General features: G+C 44.4%; 7 protein-coding genes across 7 annotated transcripts; 4 read left to right on the forward strand and 3 right to left on the reverse strand.

Moving 5' to 3' along the window:
- Window positions 1-155: 155 nt before the first annotated feature.
- On the reverse strand, window positions 156-1,347 carry AOL_s00110g247 (uncharacterized protein; the record flags this gene model as incomplete). The annotated part of the gene is made up of 3 exons (XM_011126937.1): window positions 156-686; window positions 763-1,065; window positions 1,126-1,347. The coding sequence occupies 3 exons, from the start codon at window positions 1,345-1,347 to the stop codon at window positions 156-158; spliced, it is 1,056 nt and encodes a 351-aa protein (XP_011125239.1).
- A 1,846-nt stretch (window positions 1,348-3,193) lies between these two features.
- On the forward strand, window positions 3,194-4,082 carry AOL_s00110g248 (uncharacterized protein; the record flags this gene model as incomplete). The annotated part of the gene is made up of 2 exons (XM_011126938.1): window positions 3,194-3,598; window positions 3,666-4,082. The coding sequence occupies 2 exons, from the start codon at window positions 3,194-3,196 to the stop codon at window positions 4,080-4,082; spliced, it is 822 nt and encodes a 273-aa protein (XP_011125240.1).
- Window positions 4,083-5,281: 1,199 nt separating this feature from the next.
- On the reverse strand, window positions 5,282-7,340 carry AOL_s00110g249 (uncharacterized protein; the record flags this gene model as incomplete). The annotated part of the gene is made up of 3 exons (XM_011126939.1): window positions 5,282-6,144; window positions 6,229-6,803; window positions 6,886-7,340. 3 exons carry the CDS (start codon window positions 7,338-7,340, stop codon window positions 5,282-5,284), a joined length of 1,893 nt encoding a protein of 630 aa, XP_011125241.1.
- A 10,124-nt stretch (window positions 7,341-17,464) lies between these two features.
- On the forward strand, window positions 17,465-17,782 carry AOL_s00110g250 (uncharacterized protein; the record flags this gene model as incomplete). The annotated part of the gene is made up of 1 exon (XM_011126940.1): window positions 17,465-17,782. The coding sequence occupies one exon, from the start codon at window positions 17,465-17,467 to the stop codon at window positions 17,780-17,782; it is 318 nt and encodes a 105-aa protein (XP_011125242.1).
- Window positions 17,783-18,754: 972 nt separating this feature from the next.
- On the forward strand, window positions 18,755-19,483 carry AOL_s00110g251 (uncharacterized protein; the record flags this gene model as incomplete). The annotated part of the gene is made up of 4 exons (XM_011126941.1): window positions 18,755-18,938; window positions 19,006-19,225; window positions 19,298-19,362; window positions 19,428-19,483. 4 exons carry the CDS (start codon window positions 18,755-18,757, stop codon window positions 19,481-19,483), a joined length of 525 nt encoding a protein of 174 aa, XP_011125243.1.
- Window positions 19,484-20,881: 1,398 nt separating this feature from the next.
- Window positions 20,882-23,774, forward strand: AOL_s00110g252 (uncharacterized protein; the record flags this gene model as incomplete). The annotated part of the gene is made up of 6 exons (XM_011126942.1): window positions 20,882-21,773; window positions 21,836-21,848; window positions 21,918-23,029; window positions 23,108-23,403; window positions 23,473-23,544; window positions 23,631-23,774. 6 exons carry the CDS (start codon window positions 20,882-20,884, stop codon window positions 23,772-23,774), a joined length of 2,529 nt encoding a protein of 842 aa, XP_011125244.1.
- Window positions 23,775-25,441: 1,667 nt separating this feature from the next.
- AOL_s00110g253 (uncharacterized protein) lies at window positions 25,442-26,043 on the reverse strand (the record flags this gene model as incomplete). The annotated part of the gene is made up of 2 exons (XM_011126943.1): window positions 25,442-25,942; window positions 26,014-26,043. 2 exons carry the CDS (start codon window positions 26,041-26,043, stop codon window positions 25,442-25,444), a joined length of 531 nt encoding a protein of 176 aa, XP_011125245.1.

The following is a 26,043-nucleotide window of genomic DNA, read 5'->3' on the forward strand; positions in this document are numbered from 1 at the left end:
AGCCTTGTTGCCGAGTGGGGCTGAGGAGATCCTGCATACATGTATGCATGCATGTTTGATTCTAGCCAAGCTACGAGGCGACCGATTTTCGAACCGCGCGCCTGATTAAGGCTGATTTTCAGACCCTTGGGCAAAGGTTCAAGTCTGATCTTCCTCTAGTTATAAAGATAGACAAGTTCATATCTATCACCATATTTCCGATTTTTCCTAACCCGAGACCCGATATTCCCAGAAACAAGACCGAAATACGCCACAGAAACAATCCACCAAGGTAAATACCCCCCAATACAGAAACAGAGAAAGTGGACTACAACCCCCCAAATCAGAATCTTTGTAGGACAAATAGCTTCTTCGGCGTGTAATCCATAAAGTTCAGAAAACCCGCTACGGGTGGAAGGTGTGAGTTTCTTCGGCATGGCGTATCGGAGACAATCTGAGGCGTCAGTTCTGCCGCCGGTTGGGTTTGAAAAATGGTCCATGATTGCTCGTCGACCTATAGGGCGTATGAGCCACGATGGTGGTTGGCGATGGGGGATTAAATATTCGTCATCGTCGATGGGCGGTACGTTTTCCTCCTTGATGTCGCAAAGGTCTGCTGCGTATGATGTAAATGGTTCGATATTCCGGAAGAGATTCCAGAAGCTGTTCCTCTCTTGACGCCTACGCGCATAATAGCCACGCCAGAACTAGGGGTTCAAAGAAGATGTTTATCAGCGATAAATAATAGCTACTGTTGCGATACACAAATGTGTACATACATACCCTCACAGATCTAATATCGTGAACATGCGTCAACGAGAAAAGAAGCCTCCAGCCCCGTATTTCGGCGTAGTTGATACGAAGTTGTTGAAACAGAGCTTGATCGGTGGTAAGGTTATCGGATTTGATAGTCGTCATAACATCTCTACCACAGTCCCCCTCCGCACAGAAATATATTTGGAACTTCACGGGAAGTTCTTGATTCGACACTGTGTCTACCCGAGGCTTAGAGGTTTCAATAAATTGAAAATCCATGTAGTCAGATCTGTCTAATGGAATATCGGCGTGCATTTCCATGCCGCAATCCTATGTGAGTACAGTTATTAGTCCTAGTTTGAGAGACTACGTCCCCTTGATGTAACATACACAATCCCAAAACATACGACGAAAGAATTTGGGGTGGGGTTTAGTGGTCCGAGGCTGTCGTAACGGCCAAAATGATATAGGCTGTCGCAGAGTGTCCTCCAACAAGATCTTAATATCATCAATCAGACTTGGTTTAGAATCTTGTCGAGAATCTAGCCGAAGGTTGTAATCGGCAAAAACCCTTCGGGGCTCATGATACTTTCTGGTGTAGTAAAGTTCCATTGTTAAAGAAGCCTAGGAGCAAATCCAGTAACGTGGCGTTTCGACGGACGGTATTAGTTCAGAGATTTGGGCTATAGATATAGATATAGTGTATCGATACACTGCAATTTTGGCTTCAACACCTGCTCAGCCTTACGGCGCGGCATAGCCTTGGCAAATTGCTTGCTAGATACATTGGAGTTTTTATAATGCAGGCGACGAGGTCAGTGTTTTTCTCTCGATTTAGTCCATAATTTTAATACCAAAGTTTCCCGGAAATCTGAACTCATGAACTTCTTACTTAGTCTCTGAGGGATTACTGCTTCATGAGGACCTGAAGCTGGGACAACTCCGCGTTGTGAGTCCAAATTACAACACCAAGTCAGTTATCACCACGCTTTGGAGTATTCTGGCCCACGACGTCGAAGTTGAGTTGGCCAAGATTACACTTCTTGAACCTCCCTGTCAAGTGGTATCGAGATAGCCCATATAAGACATATCTTTAGCAATTCGAGATCTCGAACCCTCGAAAGCTGTATTCGCCGTCAACCGGCACTGGTGTGTTGTTGTCAATCGTGTTGTCAGCCTCGTATCGCCTTGATAGTCCCGAAACCAAGTCGAAGAGCTTCGGTTCATGTCCATCAGAAAATGAGACAAGAGATGAACCACTCAAGAAAGACCTGAAGAAAATTCACCGGCCCTGGATAAATCGAATATATCAACTTGGACCACGTGAAAAGGAATATCCGACGTTCCTGGATATATAACAACTTAAGAGCCAAAGGGGCGCTTAAAACATACGCATTCAGCATATGCCATGAGTCGGCGAAACATCTAGCCGGCGGTCCAAAGCTCACTAGCTGAAAAACATGAAAGTCCGACAATTTAAGCTTAATCTTAGAGTCTTCCTCCCCTTGGAGGAAGGGTTATTGGGTGGAAAGGCACACTCGGGCCTGCGTAACGTTATCGACATTTAATGCAGTATCTCGTTTCCTCGGTTTCTTTCGCTTAGTTAGAGCCTTTAAACCTTAGATTTCGATGTATTGTGATGCATAAGTATGCAGGATATCAGCCACCACACCAGGCATGATCGATCGGGACTGTGCCTTTGTCAGATATTACGTGTAACTTCCTAGGACAAAAGATCGTGGGGTTGTGATCGGACCAACCACAAAGAAGTTTTGCAAGAAAACCTTATGGCCGAAGTATACACTTTCTTGTGCCTTTGTGTGAGCCTTGATTCAGTTTCAACCTGGTTAAGTAATCCCGCACCGCATAGAGCTCAGTGTACCGCCAAAAGGATATAATGCAAATGACGCGGCAACAATAGAACAGGAAAATTAACAAAGAATCAATTGATCCGCACGGGATAATGGCAGGACAAAGGACCCGAATTTACCGAATCAACTGGCTTGTGAAGTTTCATCTGCCTTTGGTGAATTGTGTTCTGTTGGTCTAGTAGAGATCTAGATGCTCATCGATGCTCTGCTGTGTATGCTGTGTGCTGGTGCAAAGGTGTTGGAAAGAAGAGTTCAGATGTTGCAATTTGGTATATAAAAACTTCGTATTCTCCCAACGTCACCTGTCTCCCCTCTCACTCTTCATTATCCTTCTTCATCATCACCACCAAGATCCTCCATCCTCCTCCCAAGATTTTCTTCCTACTCATCAGCAAGCTTAAGCTTAAGCTTCACCGTTTCCATTTCCTGTCAAGACCTTGCACCCATACCTTATTTCCGAATTCGTCGTGCCAAGTCTCGTTTAATCTTCCTCTTTCAGATATTCCAACATAGTCCAACACAGATCCTTCAGAGGCCAGACCGACGTAACCGCTACCAGAACTACTTCCACAGGAACGCCAGCAACCATGTCCTCCGTAAAACCAGCTGACAATAAGACCGGCGAGGTCATTCTCTTTGCCTTTGAGAAGCGCCCGGGTAACCCTACCGCTTCCGGGTTTTGTCAAAAGGTCGAGTGTTATCTCCGATTCGCTGGCGTCAAGTACACCCAAGAAGACACTCTCCCCTTCAAGGCTCCAAAGAAGAAGCTTCCTTACGTCAACATTGATGGCACCATCGTTCCAGACTCTCAGTTCATTGTTCGCTACATCAAGGAGAAGGGATTAGCTGATTTGGATAAGTCGGCCGGTCTTACTCAGCTTCAAATTGTTGAAGGTGTTGCCTACCGTGGTTACTGGGAGGAAGCCATCTACCCTGCTATCGTCAGAAGCCGTTGGTTTGACAAGGAGAATGAAGCTGTCATTGCTCGTGAGGTAACTACTAAGCCTTCTCTATCTAGGTACACTGCTATGATCTTATACTAACTAAGAGACTTCATAGGTCTTCGGAGATCTCCCATTCTTCCTTCGCATCCCACTTCACTGGTGGTTCCGCAGATCCCTGACCCATAGTCTCGTCGCACAGGGAGTCGGCCGCCACAGTGATTCAGAGACCGAAGTCATCCTCCGTGAAGCTCTCGAATCCCTCGAGATCCGTCTCACTCCATCTGGCACTGCTACTGAATGGTTTCATAGGACTGCTACTCCAGCTGATATTGACGCCGTCATTTCAGCTATGCTTATCAATCTCTGTGGAACCAATTCCAATCCGTTCTGCAAGAAGATTATCTTAGGCAGCAAGGTCCTTCGTGGATACATGAAGCGTGCTGTCGAGGGTTTCTTCCCAGAGTTTGAAATTCTTTTGAAGGAGGTTAAGGAGGCTGAAGGGAGGGATGGGCCTGTTTTGGAGGTTCTTTAAGGGATTGTAGCTGTCGAGTCGCTTGATTGTCGCGTGTTTGACGGTTGTATCTCTTATTACTTCTCTGACTACATATTTTCTTGTCCACTTTGGCTTAATTCTTCATTTTCCTACCAAGAGGATTGCATTTGGGCCTTTCTACCATTGGCCACTTTCCCACCCCTACAAGATATACGTTCTCGCCAGCTTTCGGGACTGGATAGATTCTACTCCTCAGTAGACCCTACCTTCTCCAAAGGCACCGGCCTCCATATCACAATATAGTACACTAATACTACTAATACTCCTTATTTTTAGTTTCCCGACTTTTTTTCCATTCGTTCAATTTCGTAGTGGTTAGGTTTGGCTTGTTTTGGTTAGATCTGCTTTTCTTTTCCATTTTGTTTCGGTATGAATTGCTTTCGCTGGTACTATTTTCTAAGATTGGCTTTCTTGCTTGCTCGCACTGCACGTACTTGTTGACCGGCATTTTCCACGATTGTCATTTATTTGTTTTCTTCCCCGTCACGTACGTACACATACATGCATACATACATCTAGATACTACAAGTACCTCTTCCACATATGATATCAAGCGTATTCATAACACACTTTGTGTATTCATAAAATAATATCCAATTGCAATTCATAAATCGGGGATAAAAGGATCGCTAAGAGTACTATGAACAAAAAAAGAAGAAAACAAAGAAACACACATGACAACACAAAAAAGCTATTCATGAATGAAAAGGGATAGACATATCATATATCATTTCGTAAGGAAAGGGCCTTTTCCGAAGAGATTTCGTACCGACCGACCGGGCTATTTTCTGTTTTTCTTCGCCGTGATCGTGAAGGGTTAAGAGGGGATAGGATGGTTATTCATTGTAGGAGGAAGGAGAGCTAGTGGGGGAGGAGTCCGTGTCCAATCCGGTCCAGTCCAGTCCGTTCCGTCCTGGTTAGGTGAGTAGAGATAAAAGGGGTCAAAAAAAAAAGTTCGTTCCAATTACATTAAACTAAACACATTAAACTAAGTATACCCGGAGTTCCAAGAGATCCTAGGACCAGAGGAGGTGGAGGGCACTAGTGGTGAGGTCGACAGCTAAATCGACGGTCATCAGTTTCGCACTCACGCACGCGCAATAGTTTCTCTAAAACACAAAAAGAATCGCACACAAAAACATGAGGTATCAAAACGTTTGCAAGGCTGTTGTTATAGCTTACCGGCGGCCGCGTCTACGTCGCCTCTTGCATTCAAAGTCCTGTAGAATCATATCTGCACCTTTCTCTGCGATGGCGTAAACGGTTCCTTGGAGATGGGAGCTGATCTGTACTGGGATGATACTGGCGTCTACGACTCTAAGTCTCTTAACACCGTGAACTCTGAGTTTCTCATCAACGACACCCTTGTGGATACCGTGGCCGCTCATGGCACAGGTACCAACTGGATGCCAATCGGAGACGGTGTTGTCCTTGACGAATTGAAGCCAATCGGTCTCGGTACCCGGGGCTGGCTCTGGAGGAACTTCACGCTTGACGATGGCAGCGTTCAGAGGACCTTGGCGGGCGATACTGTCGGCGAATTTAAGACCTTCTGCCAATGTGAGCATATCGACAACACCATTACCTTCGAAGTACCGTGGATTAATGACAGGATGTTGGTCAGCAGACAATGGTACACCGACTGGAGGTGGCTGGATATGGATGTGACCGGTAGAGAAGGGGTATTGCAACATTTGGAAGACTGTGCCATATTTCTTAAGAGGGTCTGGGTTGCCAACAGCGAATAGGATGTTAGGATCGAAGACGTATTCTAGATTGCCAAGGAATTTATTGAAGTCGAGCTTGGATTTGATGCTGAGAGTTCGGTCGTCGGTACCAGAGACAAGGCTTCGGAGATGGTTGACATAGGATTCGTTCATGACTTTGTTTAGTGGGAGATAGGCAAAATCATTGGGAAGAACGGTGAGGAGACCAGTGTGATTGGTATAGTATTCGTCTTCAGCGTCGGCCAGTTCAACGGGGTCTTTGAGCGGGCCTTGGTTTTCAACCAACGGGTCGAGTTCGTAAAGTAGAACGTTCACTATGAGTTTGTTAGTACACTTTTTAACTACTATCGCCTTCACATGTATATATATACGTGCAAAATGGGATGATTATAACATACTGATACGATCCTGCAAGTTCTCTCCAACGTGAGGGCTGTTGACAAGAACCGTAACACCGGCAGGCGTGAGGTAAGTTGGGTTTCCAACACCAGAGAGTTCCAAAAGCTGTGGAGATTGGATAGTTCCAGCCGAAAGAATAACCTCAGATGCAGCATTGACGGTATAACTGGCTCCACCGTGGGTGAAAATCACACCAGTTGCTGTCTTGTGACCTCCAACGGTCTGAATGATAACCTTTTGCACCATGGCTTCGGTGAGGACGTGAAGATTGGGTCTAGCAGCGTGAGGACGATAGTATTGCGAGGCCGAGTAGCTTCTAGTACGATTGATTGGGTTCACATTTGTCAAGCCGGTCCAAACACCCCAGTTCGATCCATTGAAGCTATCACGACTTGGGATTCCGAGATTGTTGAGGGTTTGATGCCAGAATTGGTGAGTGCCACCGTACTGGTTGGAGAAGCATGTATTGATTGGGCCGGTGGTACCATGGTCGGCAGCATTATAATCTAGCTTGAAGGCTAATTCATCGGCTGGACTGGGCGCATTGAAAGTTTCGGGTTTCTTGAAGTATGGACTGAATGAAGCATCAATGTTAGCATCATGATATCCACCCATCCAAGAAACGAGTTAAGAAAAGTACGAAGAGGCCAACTTACATCAAGCTGTTGAAATCCCACCCAGGATTCCCAAGACTGGCCCAGGCATCATAATCTGGCTTGTTTCCTCTCATCCAGACAAAAAAGTTGATAGCACTGCTGCCACCCAGCGCTTTACCTCTCGAGTAAAACAACGGTCGATTGCCCAGCTCGGTCTGAGGCTCCGTCATGAAGCTCCAGTCATAATTGGTACCCACAGCCCATCCCACCTTTCCTGGTGTGTAGATAATCGGGTCATCGAGACCACTCGTACCGGCCTCGAGGACACCGACTTTGATGTGGGGATTAGCACTGAGTCTGCCGGCAACAACGAGACCAGCAGTACCACCACCAACGATAATATAGTCGAATTGGACAGCTGCGAATGCAGAAGCCGTGATGGCTTCAACAACGTTCGCTCCTCCTAGACATAGGAGAACGGTCGCAATTGGAGCGACTAATTTGCTGATAAACATTATGCAACAACTGAACTTTGAACGACCCAGCTACTCGGGAAGTAGCTGTTATCAGGAGGAGGGGAGGAAAGGGAAGGGGGGAGGATAGAAGAAAGACTAAAACCTGACGTTCCGAGAATCTGGGAATGGAGTACGGGTACGTACCTTAAATAGACTTCGCATCAATCCCCCACTGTGAAGCAGTCCTCTGTCGCTCTGTGTGTCTTCTTCATTCGTTCTTTCTTTTTCCTTCTTTATTTTTCCTTCCTCTCTTTCTTCCTTCTTTCTTCTTTTCTTTTTTTTTTCTTTCCTTCACCGCGCGCACAATCACAGCAGTCCGGGCACGGCAGCGCCAGCAAGCGCAACGCAGCTGAGGTTAGTAATTTCCTTGCAGTGCAGTGCAGCAGCGTACTACACAGTATGATTTCTGGAAAAGCCAGTTTCCGCCGGAGATGATGCCGGACGCGTTCTGAAGTTCTAACTCAATCTAGAAAAGTTGACAATCGAACTTACAAGCTTACCTTGATAGTGGGGCCAACTTAGCAGACTTAGCAGAGGCTGATAAGAATCAGGAAGTCTTATGTGGGGACCGGGGCCTGATCTAAGAAGCGAGCGATTTGGCCACCCCTTTCTCCTATTTTTTCTCATTCGATCGAACTACCGAGGCCTTCAATCGTATGCAATGCAATCGATCTCAAATGCAATAACAAACCACCTCCAAGAATAAAACCTTTTAAGGAGCACGTATCAGCCAGGCCCGTCCGCTGTTTTGGAATCTATGTATGGAGAGAGAGAGAGATGGCTACCGGTTACCAGTTACCAGAGCCTCGGTATGATTGAGAGAGGGACAATGCATTGTGCAATTATCGAAGGTGGTCACCGACAATACCATGCTTCAGCACGACTTGACACGTGGGGTCCACAGGAGCCCCACGAGGGGCCTGAGCGGTGGCAGAAATCATTGGCTAGCGGCTGCTCATCACATCCATCACATCACATATGCACATCACATCACGAATTCATGCACCTTACCCACCATCCGGTGCCCCGGGACCCGCCGTTTCCCAACAACCAGCCTCCTCGAAGTTTAGCTCATTGTGGTGTTTCTGTTAGTAAATGTTATTCGAAGGTATCTTTCGGGTGCAAGGTGAGTGAAAATGAACAGGTTCGTAACGTTTGCTGACATCCGACCAGGCATCAGCCGGCAAACTGTCAAACTGGATAAGCGAAACATTATTGCTTCCTTCCCTTCCCTCCCGCTGTTCGTTTTATGGAAAAGACTGTAGATCAACCGCAGCGCGTCACATTCGTGCTTTGTGATATACACTTGGATACATACTATAAGTTAAGTATACTATAAGTACTTAACTATGTATGTCGAGTGGATCGAACTCAAACTAGTGGTGCCATTGAGAAGTGATATCATGCACTCCGCATCAATATCAGTTCCATGGTCCATTCTCAACCTTGCACGTGTATGTATGAGTGGAGTACTGACGAGTTTATGCAGCAATTAGCAATTCACAATCACTCTCTTGTTATTGATCTTTAGCTTTGCTGCTACATACTGTTGGGCACAAAATAGCAGCTGCGAAAGCCCAGACATTACCCCATATCGTATTCTAATTCTAACGATATGTGTGTGGAGCGGAAGAGAGTAAGATCCTCTTACTATTCGTGGGAAGAATGTGAAAACGTCAACTGGGATTCGAAACTATACCGGACGGGGATCTATACAGCTCATTTCATTATTGCATGGACCACCTTGCAAATCCTCGAAATGGAATAGCATCAAATTTCAGTTGAAGCCCTTGGCGCATCCAATTGGCTCGATCTTGAGGGCTGTTACTTTTTCGTTTTTTTGCACAATTGCCCAAAGCTCGCACACATAAGAGTGCTGAGATAGTGTGCATGCGTCGACTAACTACATGTAACTTTGGCTATACCTATAGGAAGCCATCGTTATAGCTCATAGACCACCTGAGCAAAAGCATTATATACCCGAAGAAAGATAATGTCGGAGATGACGTTCATTTACGACTGGATGCTTCAGAATGGGCAACAGAACACGAAAACCCGGAATTAGGACCCTGACAGGCAAGGATAATTGCAAACCTTAAATCTCCCTTCGGTGCTGGTTTGTTACACAGGCTGATGTCGAAATTCGGTGTTGAAATTCAACACATTTCCAGCTTGGTTTTCCGTCATTACATTATCCAAGCGACGGGACCCCCCGACGGGACATCCGCGGGATGATTACACCCAACTCCATTAATTCCAGGCTGAAAGAAATATACACGGCAAATGAAGATTTGGGCTGCATGTTTTCTGACAAGGTGGTATTCGGTCTCGTAAAAGAAATACATGATGGCGCTGAGCTGGGCTCCAGAGTGTGTCCAATTGTGTGTCCGTCGACGGATATTAGAGGCATCGGTAATTTTTCCCGACCCAATCACTTCCATCTCATCCCGAGTTCGAACTGCGATCGGTAGACGCGGTAACATATGATATAAAATATCCAGGGAACTACCTAATACTTGAGGATATAATCGACGTCGACATGATCCTTTGAAAACTCCACAATAGGTATGTACCTACTTGCTTCCTGCAGTCACTATCACCCGCATACGAACCTTTGCCACTGTGCCGCCTTTGAACATTAACTAACTTGGCGTCTAGCTTCCGCTCGGCTGACTTCAGCTGCTTGCTTGCCAGCCAAACTGCAAGGATTTCGAGCGGGGTATACATATTTTTGCCCACACCGAGTGACTGCCTGAAATATCATGTAGACTTCGTGATTGCTCTTTGAGAAGGTGCAGCTGCAGCTACTCCACTTTAGTAGTAAATTAGGACGTCGACATCAGGTTTTGTTTGTTCGAATCTTCAATAAAAAAAATAAAACTTGGAAACCTGCTACATATATGCTGACTGCACTTTTTTTTTTCGTAGACGTCTAGCCATTTTCGGAAGGAAGTCTACGACTCTTTGGGAATACTGAGGTCATGCATCGGTATTCGGATTTGTTAAACCTGCATATACATGCCGCGCGTATGTCGGTCCGGGATTTTAAATCCCCGTTTTTCGATGTCTTCTATTCGCAAGGACTGGTATCGTTAGATGAAACCATCAGTTCCGGGATTCTGCGTTGTTCGTCGTTCACGTAGGTCGTGGAAGTGGATCCCGTTACGTTGCAAAGAGCAAGAGTTTTTCGGCAACTGTTATGGTCCGCCTTTGAAGGAAGTCTTTCTTCCTCCCTTCCCTAAGGCTAGGGTTCGGGAAGGCCCGGATTTAGGTGTCTTTGATTTAGTTTTTCGACGCCACTCTGACAAGCTTTAACGAATTTTATGGCGGCGGGGCGTTTGAGGGCATAAATTCTTCGGGCGGGTTTCAGTCTAGTGGACTCTCTTTTTTTTGATATCGTGAGACTTTACATTTTTGTGATAGTCGACCAGTGGGTCTTACGGACCCGAGTACTTTTTTTCCTTGCATTTTTCTTGGGGAGAGGTAACGTCATGCAGTTAATTAAAGATTATTTTTTCGCTGCTACATGGAAATAAGTGTGATATCGTAATATTACTCGTTTTAGTAACTCAGCTGGCCAGTCTCACTCACAAGGAGGGTGGAGCGTTTCGAGTCCCGTGCTGTGCCGCTGTGCATAAGATACAGGTATGGAAGGTACTCATTGGCAGATATGCCGGTTTAAAGTTCGGATCGAACTTCGGAGCTTCTTACTTCTTACTTTTTGTTTTTTGCCCTCACTCTCTCTTCAACTTTGAGGAGGGGCCATGCATGGGAACCCTTGATGTGATAGTGGGATGATGTGTTTTTTTTCTTCCAATATTCAAACCACTAGTCATTAAACTTAATTATATTCAATGCTAAAACTGGATAATGAGTGTTAAAAAGTGCTAACTAGAGTGGGTTTTGTGCAGGAACGGCAACTATCTCGTGCATTGACGCAGTTACAGTCCTGAGAATCCTAGTAAATACCATTTGTTCACCTAGGATCCTAGGACTATGAAGGCCGATCCCGTCCAAATACATATATTCAACAAAAAAATAACATACCCTTGCCGACTCCTCGATCGCGATAGGAAAATTTAGGAAATTTTCTTTCTTGGGAGGCGAGTATATATTATGAATCAATTCCATCCATATAGTGTTAATTGGCTAGTTGCAACGGATTTACTGATATTCGCAAGTTTTACTAAGCTCAGCGGTATATCACTAAGCGGATATGCAGTCTGCCTTGTTTTTCTCGGCGGCGAGGTTATATAGCTTAGCGGCCGTGGTTTTTTGTCTATTCTATCCGAGGCTATTAACTGCTTCGGGCCGTGGCGTGGGATTCCTAGGTTTAAATCCGTGGATCCTTTTGGTGATGGGACTCCGCAGGTCCGCTGCTATATATATCTACCTGAAATAGGGACAGCAAGTTAGTTTGGGATATGGTCGGTATCGACAGGGTCTGGTATCGAACAAGGGTAGGGTATTGGACGGCTATTGCGGTATGTAGATCTACTAGTTTCATGCGGGTGATGCCGCAGAGCTAAGTGGTCACCTGAGTCAAGAATTCTTAGGATATTAGCGGCCAACGGACATTTAAGTGTCAGAATAGCTCTTATTTATCAAATGTTAATAGCTAATAATTTCGGTTCTTTTTAATAAAATATTAGTTCAAAGATATTAGTTTGGAAATGTGATGAACAGTCTATGCGAAGTTGTCACCCCGTGACCTTTTGTATTTTATAGTATGAGCCGTATGCTTAATTAGCTTGGATTTCATGTAACCACATATAACCCCTGGTATATTACTTGGATCTGATATATAGCTTTACCTAGGGTATCAGACTATTACGTGCTTCCCTCGAAGTAGCATTATTGACCTTGAGAGGGTCTCGGACTCGTTACCAAACTCTTTTGGAACATTATGATATCATCGACTGGATCCCCCAAAACCCCCCCTTTATGCAGGACATGTGATCAAAAAGATTGATATTAATTGCTAGCACATGGTCCGATACCGTGCCGTTGTATTCCTGAAACTCGTTAAAACATGAATGCATGCATGCATTGTGATGCCGCTCGGAGCCGCTGAATTGTCTCGCCATTCTGGTTAGTCGTCTAGTCACCTCGAAGATACGTCTAATTAATTCTCAAGATTATCATTACTATCACTTTTAACGAAATTCTTTCGCAAACTTCTCGATTTTGTCTCGAGCCTAGCCCAACCTAGATTTCTAACAAGCAGAGTGTATTACCAATAACTTTTCATGTTAGATAGTCGTGGCAATATCTTATTCCCTCGAACACCCTACACTATCTATATTCTCATTTCTAGATTTCGTTCACTAGTTGGTACTGCGCCATTTAGAATCCGGGGTTCCTTGGTGTGGGTTAAAGTCACATGCTTGTCAACTCATCTATCACATATCACTGCATCATGCAACATTGCTACGGGAGTATGTTGCAACTGTTTTACTGGGGGCGAGAAGCAGTCTAGACTGTTTTTAAAAGCATATTCTAGTTATGTCCAAAGCAATATGTTGGCACAAACACGCAAGATACCTTAGTTATACATAGCCCGTACCATGTGTCAGATTTGAGTTGGGTGGCACCGTATGTAATAGATTTTTGTGATATTTCTTGTGCACACGTGTCGTCAATAGAATGACTTTTAGGTAGCCTAGATTTTTTTTTTTTCCCTTTGTTAGCCTTGAGGCGGCGGATGTTTAAATGAGGGCAGGAATAGAAAGGCTATGCATTTGTTTGTGAAGTTGAAAGGTTCGTGGTGTGCGCATGTACTGCATGGATGTGGAGTTAAGTTGGTGTCGATCTTGATCGAAGGGTATGTAGGTTGCCACGGCTTATAACATTCTCGTAGTGCTTTCCAATCCATTTGGTTTTTGAGAGGCTGGACTGTAATTTGCGCCGCGGTTTGTGAGTTTTTTAATAGTAGCCGGTGATCGAGATGCACAGGATGTGCTCGATGTAGAGGCTCCGCGGCCGAGCCAACATTCATGGAACTTGCGAGAATCCATATACTCGCGGATGTTGCGGATGGCAAAACGGTACCACGGCGGTTCTAGAGTACTCTTTTCCTTAATCCCGATGGTAGATTTGTCTCACGGACCAAAAATGCATATCATAATATTATTGGAGAGACTAGTCTGGCTACGAGACAAATTCATATTATTCTAGGCCGCTAACTATATGTCTGTCATTGGTCGTTATCAAGTTGTAATATCATTATGCTTGCGAATTTGATTCATTATACATCTATTGAGGATCTAGATATAGTCTTTTATCCCTCGCTAGAATAGATATTGGAGTCCGGAAATGCGGGCACCGGGTTTTTCATTGTATACATTCACGCAGACATTTGTCGGGTGAGGCCGAAACCGATTAGCCGCAATGGCTCGTACGAAAAAAATATCTGCTGAGTCTCATTCTTAGACGCTATAAAGAGAGACACAGTCCGCTTTAATTAAGACTAGGTGCACGGCAGTAGGCTAGAGAGCTAAGAAGTGATGAAACGATCTGATCATATCGTTGCTATATACGGTCGTGCGTTCACTATGAGTGTTTCATATGGGCAATATCTTACTGAATAGAATTGCTGTTTTAGACTATCACCCGTAACTTAGCTAGCTACGTATCTTTCTTTTTCGAATGCGGTATTCTCGTTGATTTGTCGTCTTGATCAGAGTCTCGCGAACGCGTTATAACGTTAGCGATCGATCGTATGTACGAAATCCTTTGTCTTATTGCCAAAGTACTATCGTGCCGACCTTGTATCGCGTAGCTTATGTAATTTTGAGGAGTATTTTTTTTTTAAAATATATCTATACAGGTCTAGATGCCTTTTGGGAGATCGATGGGTCCCTGATAAGTAGTAAATAGGATAGTATTAGGGTGACAAGTAGCGATAGAGTGATCGGTGTATCATCGAGCCCCGAGATATATCGGATGTATATTTTGAATATCCTGGACGTTGACTTAAGTTGCTAGAGGTGGCGGTTTGTCGCGAAATAGCGACGTATATGCCGTGCATTTGTGAAGGTTTGCAATGCGACCGGTATAAGTGTATACGTACACCGTTATGGCCTCAATGATGCTTTGAGACCGAGACCGAGACCGAGACTCCCTAGCTATAGGGGGGTTGCAGTCAGTGCAATAGCATGGCCGTGAAGGTTATCGGTTCCTAAGAGCATAATGCCTAATGTAATGCACGTTTAGAGTCTGCATTTCCATAGTAGACAGTGTAAGAGGTATCTCGTTATTGACTCTGTAGCGTTAACAATCTTTATTGAAGGTGAATATATGATCAATTGGGGCGGACTGCTAAACTTCTGAGTTTGTAACAAATAATGGACCCGCAATCTTGACACTTGGATTCGTCGGGATAGGGATCTCGAGGTCAATCTTTGAGCTCGCAATTCTCTGTGGCCGCGCTGGCTTTCTCTTCCTGAACTTTGCGAGCATGAGTTTGATTAATTAGATGAATTTGTACTATTTTCGAGAGGATTTCTGACTAATTAAAGTCCACTAACCTAAAATGGTTAACTTAGTAAACGGTAGACTATCCACAATTCTAGATTCTGGATGATCTTGACATTCTGACGTGATAAAAATTGCTCTAGGGAAGGGAGCCTGGTATAAAATATTTTCAGGGCTTCCTTTGAAGGAGTTATATGTATTCAGGTAGATGGGGGACGAATATGGTAGAGGTAAACTAAGCGCTATAAAAATCACGCTCTTTTTCTTTCAATTTGTGGAGGTCAATACTAAATCTGATACGAAAGAGCGAACGTGGTCGTTATTTACTTCTAGCTCTTTACCTGGTACACCGGCCGGTATCGCAGGTGTAATTTCTCGTATTCAAAATGCAGGCAGCAAGAGTCGCCGTGGTGGTGAGGGCGTATGATTCCCAAGACCTTTTTTGGTGGCTCGAATGCAGGTGGGCTAAAAACGAAAAGAGCCGGGGCGGGTCTCGAGGCTAGGGGCGTTATGTAAGAAAAGAAGATCATTGCGCATGCAATAGGAAGCAACCTTAGCTCTATCGCAGGGTCGTTGGAGTTCTAGCGGCATGGTTCCGATGGTCTCCACGTAATGTAAGAGGTCAGAACGCACGCACTTGCACCTGCACCCCAGGCTGCAGGCATCAATTCTATGCCAAATTTAAACAATCGGAGGCTATTAGTAAGGTCATACTTCAACTTCACGGGTAGCTCTATAACTGGGACTTATGCGCTTCATGGGATATTCGTATTTTCTTGGAAATGGATGCGTTTTCACGGTTTCGAGGGCTATAGCGGTCCGCATATATGAGAGTTAGAAGACGCCTGGTAGTGAATTAGATGATGCAGTATCTAGATATCTATCATAAATTATCTTGTGATTGTGATTGCATGTTGTCTCGTACCCAGACCTGGAAGGATTGCATGGGTATAGTTTAAATTTGGTGTCGATTGAGAGTTCCAGTAGCCAAATAGATGGTAGATTCTGACCACCGGTCACATTAACTTCGGGCCTTCTAAGCTTTCTTCAATCATAATGTAATATACATAAATGATTTTTTATTCAAAACTAGCGTGGTGTATAATTGAATAGGCTGGTCAGAAGTTAAGGGGGGGCGCAATGATATGAATGTTGAGGCACCAGGCCTCGAGCTCGGTGTACATACCAACCATGGAAGTAAAGGAATTTCTATAGATCTATTTTCTGCTATCTGATGCACACTTCTCGAGATTTCGCCCTATCAGAATGCCAAGGTCCGAACAGCAGAATGTCGTAGAACCGACCAAGCTTTATGACGTAAAACTACTTCGTGCGCATTTGCAGGAGGTTTGTGCGCATGTCGCACAATACCCCGGATTATGAAGAGTAATCAAGTATAATGCTGAATCATGAATGATATATACTCATATATATGCCTAAGCCGCAACTAGCGCCAGATAAGCTACTTGTACTGAAGACATCCAAAGCTAAAACCGACTTCGGCCGCTTTTCGAATTTGTCTGTTTTTCCTTTTAGGCCTCAGCTTGACATGGGCTATGTCTTCGCCGCATATTTTGCGGTATGCAAACTTAGCTGAGCTTCCTAGACTTGAAAACGGCAAAACTGAAGTATTCGAGTCGGCTACGCCGTAGGTGACAGGCTTACCCCTCCACAAATAAGCAATATCCTGCGAAAAGACGCATCTCTAGTGGGGAACCACGGTTAAAGTTCAACTTTGTACTACAAAGATACGTTCAAGCTTTACGATCGGTAAGGCTTGGCTTCAGATATTCGAGGAGCCCCCAGTATTATTTCAAAATGAGAACTTTAAACTAGGAGTAAACTATATGTAATTGGTAGAGAATTATATGAGCTGCGGATAGGATCGTCCTGGTGGTTGGATAATTGTGAGTTCGTATTCAAGTTGATCAATAATCATAATAAGAACTAGGAAGGAACGTTATTAAAGGTCTAGGGCAAACCGGATTATTGGGATTTTTGATACACATATGCTCTGAGAATCTGGAGGGTCAAAAGGTCTTGGCTGACACGGGTAGAAGCGATAGGCAGGTGGGATACGGTGTGCCAGCTCCCTATTTCAATATCGGCTCCGGAAGGACTAAAACACCTGAACTGGTCAGAGAATCATGACAGTCGTTAGCCTCACGAAAAAGTTGACAGGTCCAGAATAGCGTGGACTAGGCCGAACGGCACCTTATTCCGACTTTATAGCAAACATGCCCGCCCTGCCACCCTGTCAAAGGGGTACGTGCGCTGCCCAAATCGCTTGAATGCAGAATTGTCCGGTTTCCACATCCCGCTTCTGCATATTTACGGCTTTCCGCAGCCTTAATCGGAATATTTCCATATCAATTGGAATGAAGATATATTCCATTGCCCTACGGATCTCCACGTGGGATTGAATTAGAGTTCTGATTGCAAAGACGTATACGCGTATCGCAACTACGGTAGCAAAATTAAGCACACATGCACAGACGTTACGTGCGTGAGGTGCCATAATTATGGCTGAAAACTGGAGAGCTCGGTCGCACCACATGTCTGTTGTGACACATGGACATTAGGGCCTCAAAGCTTGGTTCGCCCAGCTTTGGGGCACTGTAGAGCTTCACCTTCGCTCTCGAATTCCAATGGCCAGGGGAAAGCCTGAAAATAGCGAGATTTGGATTCCTTGGTATGATCCTGAGCTCATGAGATTTGGATATCGGGGTGCCTCATTAGGCGAGCTTACTTTTATCGACAGGGTTTTGGAGGGGTACGACGTTGAAGTCTTGGATTACTCATCGCGCATTGCATTGACGTGCATATTGCCAGACCAGGCTTCGCACGTAGCCGACAACACACTTTTGTGTGGTATTCCGAATTGGGACGCCAATGTTTTAGCTTCGGGAGGAGCGCCAAGATCTGCCAGTATCCGCATTCCCGTTCTCGTTCTCCACTCCGTTTAATTTTTTAATTTTATAAAATTGTAAAATTGGGGGTTTACAGTATTCAATCTGGCGAATGGAGACTTTGAAAACATCTTCTCTATGGCATGATCGAGTTGTTTGTTGCTAATCACTGATATCATATTCTCATTACTATAGTCGACCGTGGCTGAATCCAAATGGCTAGCGCTTCAATACAGCGGAGTCACTAGGAAGACATAAACGGCAAACCGCGATTCAGTGTGGCACTATTGCGGAGACTATAAATTTGTGCAACAGTGGAAATACATCTATAAGCCTTTTGGTCATCGAGCTCCTCGATACCTGGCCAACAACGATTGTATGAGGGGCCGGCGATACTCAAAATTCTCTGCAATAGTGAGACCTTTCTTACAGACCCTTGGTTTGACCTGAACCAAAGGTCCACGCACGTTGAGCATGGATCTAGTACAGTGGTAGTCTTGTGTTGTACAGTGGTACATGTAAGCCGGAATTCATGAAGGGGTCTCTTTTAGCTTCTATACATACCAGGGGGCTGGACACCGTCGACTATGTCCAACCAATCATAATGGTTAACTTCGCTTCGACTGCATAGGAACCATATCGGCCTACCTTCGCAATTTTATCATTTCCATGCATGCTAAACCTTTCAATTTTAGAAATTGTTCCTTTAGCAGCTCTCGGAATATCTCGTATACCCGTGCTCTTCGGACCAAACTTCAAACATGCGAGCTAATTCTCTAGACAAAGCGAATGTACAGGCTTGTCGAAAGTTTTGTCATTTCTGACAGATAGCGCCTTCCACTCTCGATAACTTCTACGGAAGTGAGATCTGAAAAGATATATAAAGGCCTCGAATCACCCCATCGTTCAGAAATTCTTTCAGCATCAGCGCAACAAAGCATCACTGAACAGGTCTTAAACCAGCATTCAAAACTACTACCGATCTCTATATCCTCTTGTCTATAACACAATTATCATTCTTCAAGAAAAATGGTTGGATTTATGAAATCGGTTCTCACCGTCACCGCCGTCTTCGGCTTCTTCGCTGGTGGCCTCGCCGCCCCAGCCCCAGCCCCAGAAATCGACTACCTTTCTCTCATCAAGCCAGGACCCGGGTTTCCAACTCCTCAACAGTTGAACCTTACCAATGCTGATTTGGCCAAGCCAGCCCCAGGTACGTCTATTCTAACGTTATGACCTTATCAATTCTTACTCGGAAATATCATCTAACCATTGGATAGCCCTTGCGAAATTGATGGTCCGTGAGACTCTCGAAAAGCGTTATAATCCACAATGTTGGGGTGAACCCAGATGCAACTATAACGATGCTGTTGGCTGCTATAACTACCTAAACAGTCTCGGAAGCACCACTTGCGCCGCTAGCGGTGTCGTTCGTATGTGCTCTGTCAACGGCTGCAACTGGTATGCTAGGTCTCTTAACGGCTATTCTGCTTCTCCTTGGTAAGTTTCAAAATCCCACTGAAGAGTTTTCGATGTCACAACAATGAGCTTCAGAGCTAACAGCGGTATTAGTTACAAGGCTGCTGCTGGTGGCGCTTGGGTCCTTAACAACTGCAACGTTGGCGGTCGTCTCTCTGGTGAGTTTATTAAAAGATAGAGCCCCGAACAATGAAACATTCAGGTTTGCTGACTTTTTTTATAGGATCCAATGCTGCCTACGATAATGGCAACCTTGCCGTTGATATCTTGGCTGGCTAAATCGGTGGCTTTTAATCCGCGAGTTCAATGGATATCATTGCTTGATATCTAGTATCTGAAATACCTAATCCCTCCTAAACTTCTCAAAAGTTGTTATTCTCAGTGGGAAACACACCTTCGGACCTATCTCAAAGATAGGTACTTTCTCTTTACTGTCGCTCGTTTATTCTTGTCAAATACTTTAGGCCTAAGTATGTAGCTTTTGAAAATAAAAACAAATCCGGATCCATATATTTCTACATAGATGAGATACTAGCTCAACTAAACGTAGGCGCGAGAGTCTCGACTAGTATGACTTAGGGTATATGTGGCTGCGTTCCCATGCTTTCGAGATTTGGTTCAGGTTCACATGACTATGCGCGCTTCTGGTAGCCTTTTAGAAGTTGCATGTGCGTGCACTAAGATACTCGAATATCATACATGGCTGGGCGCCAAATCTGGCCTTGGGGCCAACTACCTAGGTACATAATTAGGTAAGCAATATCGATACGTACCTACGTAAGATCCTCGTCAGGTAGCTACAAGAATACCTACTACTTCTATAGCCGTAGCTAGATAATCCCATTGGTCCAAACTCGAATAAAATATTCAAGACTTCTATTGAAACTTTTTATGGCTTGACTAAAGCCCATAAAGTTTTCTTATTCGCCAATAGAGGTGATACTTAGCTTGCGTCATGACGTTTATATCGGCGGGGGATTTGGATTTTGTAAAGACAGTCAATATGCAATAGTAATGGTTAAGCCGATCCCCATTTTGGGATTATAAGTTGAGATTCTTCCAAATATATCTAGATATCTGCTGAACTCATTGAACAGGGTGCACTGGGAATGCCGTCTGGGAATGAGATCGTGAGCGTAGTGTTAATATAAATGAAAACTGTAGCATCATGCTCCATATGAATATCAGTCGATCTCGTGGCTTTATAAATCTAGAATTTCCACCTAAATCAATTCCGGGATTTGACATCTGATATCTTTTTCAAAATCCTGTGTGATAATCACTTCGTCGGAATTCAATCGTTATCATGGTTCTCATAATCCGGTCAAAAATCCGGATGTTTGATTACTTTTGTTGTTTTTCGTTCCATCTCCTTGTCTCTCGGTCTTGTAACTTGCCATTTCTCATCTTCTCTTCAGTCGTCATCTATCTCCTTATTCTAGCTTGACCAACCATAAGCTATCACCACTACCCCCTAGCCCCTAGCTCCTATCAACTAACGTCCATCTAGAAGGTCAGACATAGTAGTTTTCCAACCTATTAAACTTGAAATATCGTTTATCTAGCGCGGAAAAACATTGCCTCGAGTAGGTTGTTACATTAATAACACACCCTGTCCAATCATTTACCACGTCAATGTTTAAGAGTACAAAGGCTGATTATTCGATCATTTCCAGGATGTCTGATAGTAACGGATCATATCTGCCCGAAACCTCGCTACCAGGGGCTAGTTCGAACGATCAAGTCAATGACGTGGGTTTCATTGCCCTTGAGCAAAGGGAAAGGAGTCTTCATGATGCCTCTCCCAGTTTTCCTCGCAAGATTAACATCAAGACCGTTGAGTTCGGCGAGCAAAAGTTTGAAGTCACGACTCTACGGAGTTTTATCAAACTCCTGAAAACCGGCCACCTTGCGTTTGTTCTGGGAAAAACTGGTGGTCCAGTTTTAGAGGCCGAGTCTACCCGGGCCGTTTTCCCAGGCTATTGTATCACCAGCTATGAGGTATCCGATACTACGATAACCGTCAAGTTTGTGAAGCATTTGGTGGATATCATCTATCCTCCTAGACCGTGCGAGGATGAATGCAAAGAGCTCTTGATAGCATTCGAGAAATGCAATAGCCCCGAAATAAAGCTTCACTTTGAGAAGGTGCCCTCAAAGACCTCTGTGTCAGTGGAGAGATGTTTGCGGCAAATGGTTGAGCATACCACATTTATTGTCGAAGATAACTCCTTAGGGCTTTTGTCATCAAATATCGTTCACCACAATGATTATTTGTTGGTGCAGTGGAAATCCGTACTTAAAGAAACAGACAAAAAAGCCGAAGAGGCACAAGTGGTCTTTGGAGGTCCTCTAGAAGCCATTGAGATGGACCTAGAGGATGAGAACGAGGAGACCGTAATTATCTTCCACCCAGAAGACCAACAGGAGAAAATTCTTTACGCGAAGATAGATGAAGAACAATCCTTTGTTCTCCATTTCCCGGGAGGTACCGAGTTAGAGGCGAAGTGGCCGAAAGATTACACTTTGGGCTACATGATGTCTCGCGTGTTCAAACTTTGTCTCCCTGGTATGACTGAGAGCCATCGCATGATTATCAAAAGCATGAAGGAGTGGATTTGTCTACTCCAGAGTCCGAATTTCGGTAAGATTTTATGTCGCGATATTTTGAATCTTTAGTCTTAACTGACTTTACGGATTATTAAAATTCTAGTTTGGAGGCAAAGCCGAACGAGGTGGAGAAAACTCGGTGCCGGAAGATTTTGAAGAATGCTGTGGATTGCTATCGTTCCGGGAGAGGGTTTCCAATTGGCCCCATCTTTTTTACCCACCCAGATCGCTCATTGGGGACAGAAACAGACCAAAATGTTGCTGAAGTTCTTGCTACTTCAGCTCTTAACGCACAACAAAGAGTTTCTGCGACTCATGCTCTTTGTAAAACAGAAGAGCTATTCTCAGGGATAGCTCTCCTTACCGGAGCGGCAGGAACTGGGAAGACCTTCACGGCTGCGACAATTGTCAAAGCTGCATCTGTTTCCACAGACTATAAAAAGATTATCGTAACGACCAAAAAAAACACTACCCTCCAGCGGATTTTCGAGGCGGTGATGGATGTCCTTGATACCCCTGGATGCAAAGTCCTTTACATCCAGGGTAAAATCGCTTCCGAAAAAATGGAAAAGTCAGCCTCGCAAAAGATTCGTGAACTCGTGAAGAAGCACGAGATACAGAGACACCAGCTTGAAGCGTTACAGAATTTACCAGATTCAAGCGCCTCTAAACGAAAAATGATAATCGGAGAGCATCATGTCATCTTTGCGACTTTGGACATTATTCAACGGGACCTTGATAGTTCTATTTTTCCCGCTAGCTTCATTTTAATCGATGAGGCGGCTGCGACGTCTGAGCTAGACTCTCTGATTCCTATCACAAAGTTCAATAAGTCATTGAAGCGTCTGGTTCTCGTTGGTGATTCAATGCAACTTAAGCCATACTCCGCAGCTGAAGACTCTTTCGTAACCAAGCGTAGCTTGTTTCTTCGCTGCCAGCAATCAGATTGGGCACTTCCGCGCTTGATAGATAACTATCGGATGCATCCCCAAGTGGCCGACCCCATCCGCAATATGTTTTACAATACGGATTCAATGGTACGATGGGGATTAATGAAGGAGCGGAACGCGAAAGAGTTTCTTTTAGAAAGTACCGAATTCGCAAAAAGTATTGCCGGTTCTCTAACCACTCTCGAAGTGATGAAAAATTTCAATCCAAAGATAAAGAGTTTGAGTTCTTGGTGGGATGTTCCTGGCAGAGAAAAGAGAGTGGGAAGTTCCTTCGGGAACGAAGCTGAAGTCGAGGCGCTACTCATCCTCCTAGACTAAATCCGGTCCTCGGATGAACTCAAAGCAGAAGATATCGATCTTGGGAAGGTTGGAGTCACAAGCTTCTATACCGGGCAAATTCACGCTATAAAGGATGCTGTGGACGAGAGATTCCCCGATTGGATTACCGAAGGCCTTGAAATCGCTTCCATCAACGCCTTTCAAGGACGAGAGAAAGAAATAATGCTTATATCTCTTGTGAGAGCAAACGACTGTGATGAGGTTGGTATTTTGAATAAACAACATCGCATTTGTACGGTTTTAAGCAGAGCTAGAATTTGTCAAATCATTATTAGAAATTTTGATTTTATCAGAAACCAGGTTCGTAATGGGCTTCAGCGCTGCCTTATTTTCGTCTGTCATCCACATAATATACTAACTAGTTAATAGATCCGCAGGAAGTTTGACGGGATCAAGCTTCAAGAAAGAAAAGCGATTGTTGAAGCGGGGAGAGTTCATGAAGTGAGTAGAGAATTTTAAACTTTTATGTTCTGAAGGAACTAGCATTGGAGCCTTTTTACTGACTTTTATCGCGATTTCCTTTTTAGCTACAAGGCGGAAAGCACGTGGGGCAACCACTCAGTACCCTTCTTAGAGACCATAAATGGAATCGGTTCCGGGATGACCGGATCAATCCTTTCTTGGGGACCCAGGAGGAAGCAGAGATGGAGAAGTTTGGAGGAGAGGCGTGATTGCCGGAAGGCGTACTCGGTCCTTGGGCGTTAAAGCTGCCTCAGATAAAGCTTGAGTATAGTTAAACTTGATTCAGAAATATCTGCAGCAGTAACTAGTCTCGTCGGAACTATATGTATACGGAATTTTTATAATCTGAAAACCGATACCTAGCTTCCCCGCCCTACTATTTTTCCCCTTCAAGACTAAGACTCTAATCCTATATCTTGGATATGTGGCTTGATTATGCTACTATAGTAGCCTGGAGCTGCGTCTTCGATTGTTCTTCAAAAGCACCGTTGCCTGTGCTGTGTATGTTAGCATTGGGTTAGAAATCGTGAGTTTGAGTCCAAATACCTTGAGGGAGGAAGAAGCTTGTGATCGCTGGAATTTAACACCCCTCCAACAGCTTTTATAAAGTCCTTCGTCTTGACTCTCGAAATAATATTTATCATACCCTTGATACTTCGAGAGCTAACATTTTTGCCTCTATGTTCTTTGTCCTTTGCCCAGGCTAGAGTATAATTGATTACCGGCGACTAAAAGATTTCTAAGACCGATTGAAACTTGGGTTTGCTCCAGGTTTGCTAAGTCGATATTATGTCTTCTTATCGTTGTCTCGAGACTTTGGTGTTTGCTGTCCCGCTGAGTAATTGACTTTTCGAGATAGTTTAATTTTTTTCTGGTTCTCAGAGACTCTTAGGGAAAATATCACCCGCAGTTCTTTGAGTTTACGGTCGAAATCTTGCAACGAAATGTCTGAGGTGGCTGGGGTTTGATTTCCGTTGTTAACAGTGCCAGATTTGAACCCACTAGATGCTCTGGGTTTCGGTAACAGCTTGTGATTTGCTGGGTCCCGTATCTTTGGTCCGCAATCGGGTAAATTTTGTATTGTAGTTTTTTCGTCGACGAGGCGACTGCCCATAGTTTCAAGCTCTTTTCTGTCAGCACGGAGCCTACCGTACCGTTTTTCTTGATCCACCATGGTACTGAAAGTAATAATTAGTACAGATATTGATTTCGTTCCCAGATGTCACAAAGGGCAAGTTGGCTAGAATAAGCTGATGGTGGTGGTGGTGGTGGTGGCGTTATGAGTAGGATGACGAGAGGAAAGAAGATTCCAATTACTCGAATAAAGGGTACCTAGGTATATATAGGTAGGTAGTTCCGCATATATATATGATCAAGTTTATACCATAGATTAATAATGAGCGAATATCCTAGAGCTGAGAAGATCGTGAGTGCGTGGGAGATTGGCGACCGAGTCACCAAAACGTAGGGACCATATTTAGGGCGGGCTCGAGACATATGTTTACGAATACGCACACTTACCGAGACTATGAGTACACGAAGAAAACACGCTTAGCATAATGCTGGATCCTAAACATCTGGTGGCCACCCACACTGAGAGAAAGCTCTTGCCGTTATTCGACACTGTTTCACGTAAGGCTGTGTATGCATTATCATATAGTGGCGGATGTTTCAATTGGCGTGTAATTTAGTCTTTGTATTATGACGAATGATTGTATTATTATTCACCCGAAAGAGATGACCCTAGCCCCTAGAGAACTTGCTAGAACCGCAATCGATAGTTGAAATCGAAAGGTAAAGAATTCTGTCAAAAATTGACCGGGACAAGGGATACCGAACAATAAGAATCATAATGAAAGGGAAGGTAGTAGGTAGCTCATTTGATGAAGTCAGTGAGGTTGCCAGATTGTTCCATAGATGGGCTAATCATCAGTAAGCTCTTGTTTAGAGCAGAAGAACCATTCTCGCCTCCCGTGGCGCCATCGTCTTTATTGGTCGAAACCAAATTTATGGCAACAATACCATCATCAAGTGTCCTAATCTCCTCCTCAATAGCATCTAGGATTTTCTCATGAAGAAAGCCATCGAAAAATGGACCTCTATCATCTTCGGGAGAGTCTCCCAAGATCTTGGTACCGACACCAACGATCCTTTTCCAACCTGGTAGATATTTTCTGATATCATCCTGAGCGAGTTGCAGTGATTTGAACCGGAAGACTTGCTGGCTAATCGCCTTTTTGTGCTCACGAGGGAATGAGGGAGAGGAGAAACGGATGCAACCATTGCAGGCGCGGTCTAGGTGACGAGTACCTCTAACACGTTTGCAACGGCATGGAGGGAAGTGTTTCTCGTCATCTGAAATGTCGATGTGGTAGCACTACAGCCAAGTCGAACGATTAGCGGACTTTTGCCACCTCATATGCTCAGATGAAAGACTTTTTAATGAACCTGGCTGAAAGTGTAAATTCTATGGCACAT

The sequence above is a fragment of the Orbilia oligospora genome (genome assembly GCF_000225545.1).
Source record: "Orbilia oligospora ATCC 24927 unplaced genomic scaffold scaffold00110, whole genome shotgun sequence".
Taxonomy (NCBI): Eukaryota; Fungi; Ascomycota; class Orbiliomycetes; order Orbiliales; family Orbiliaceae; genus Orbilia; species Orbilia oligospora.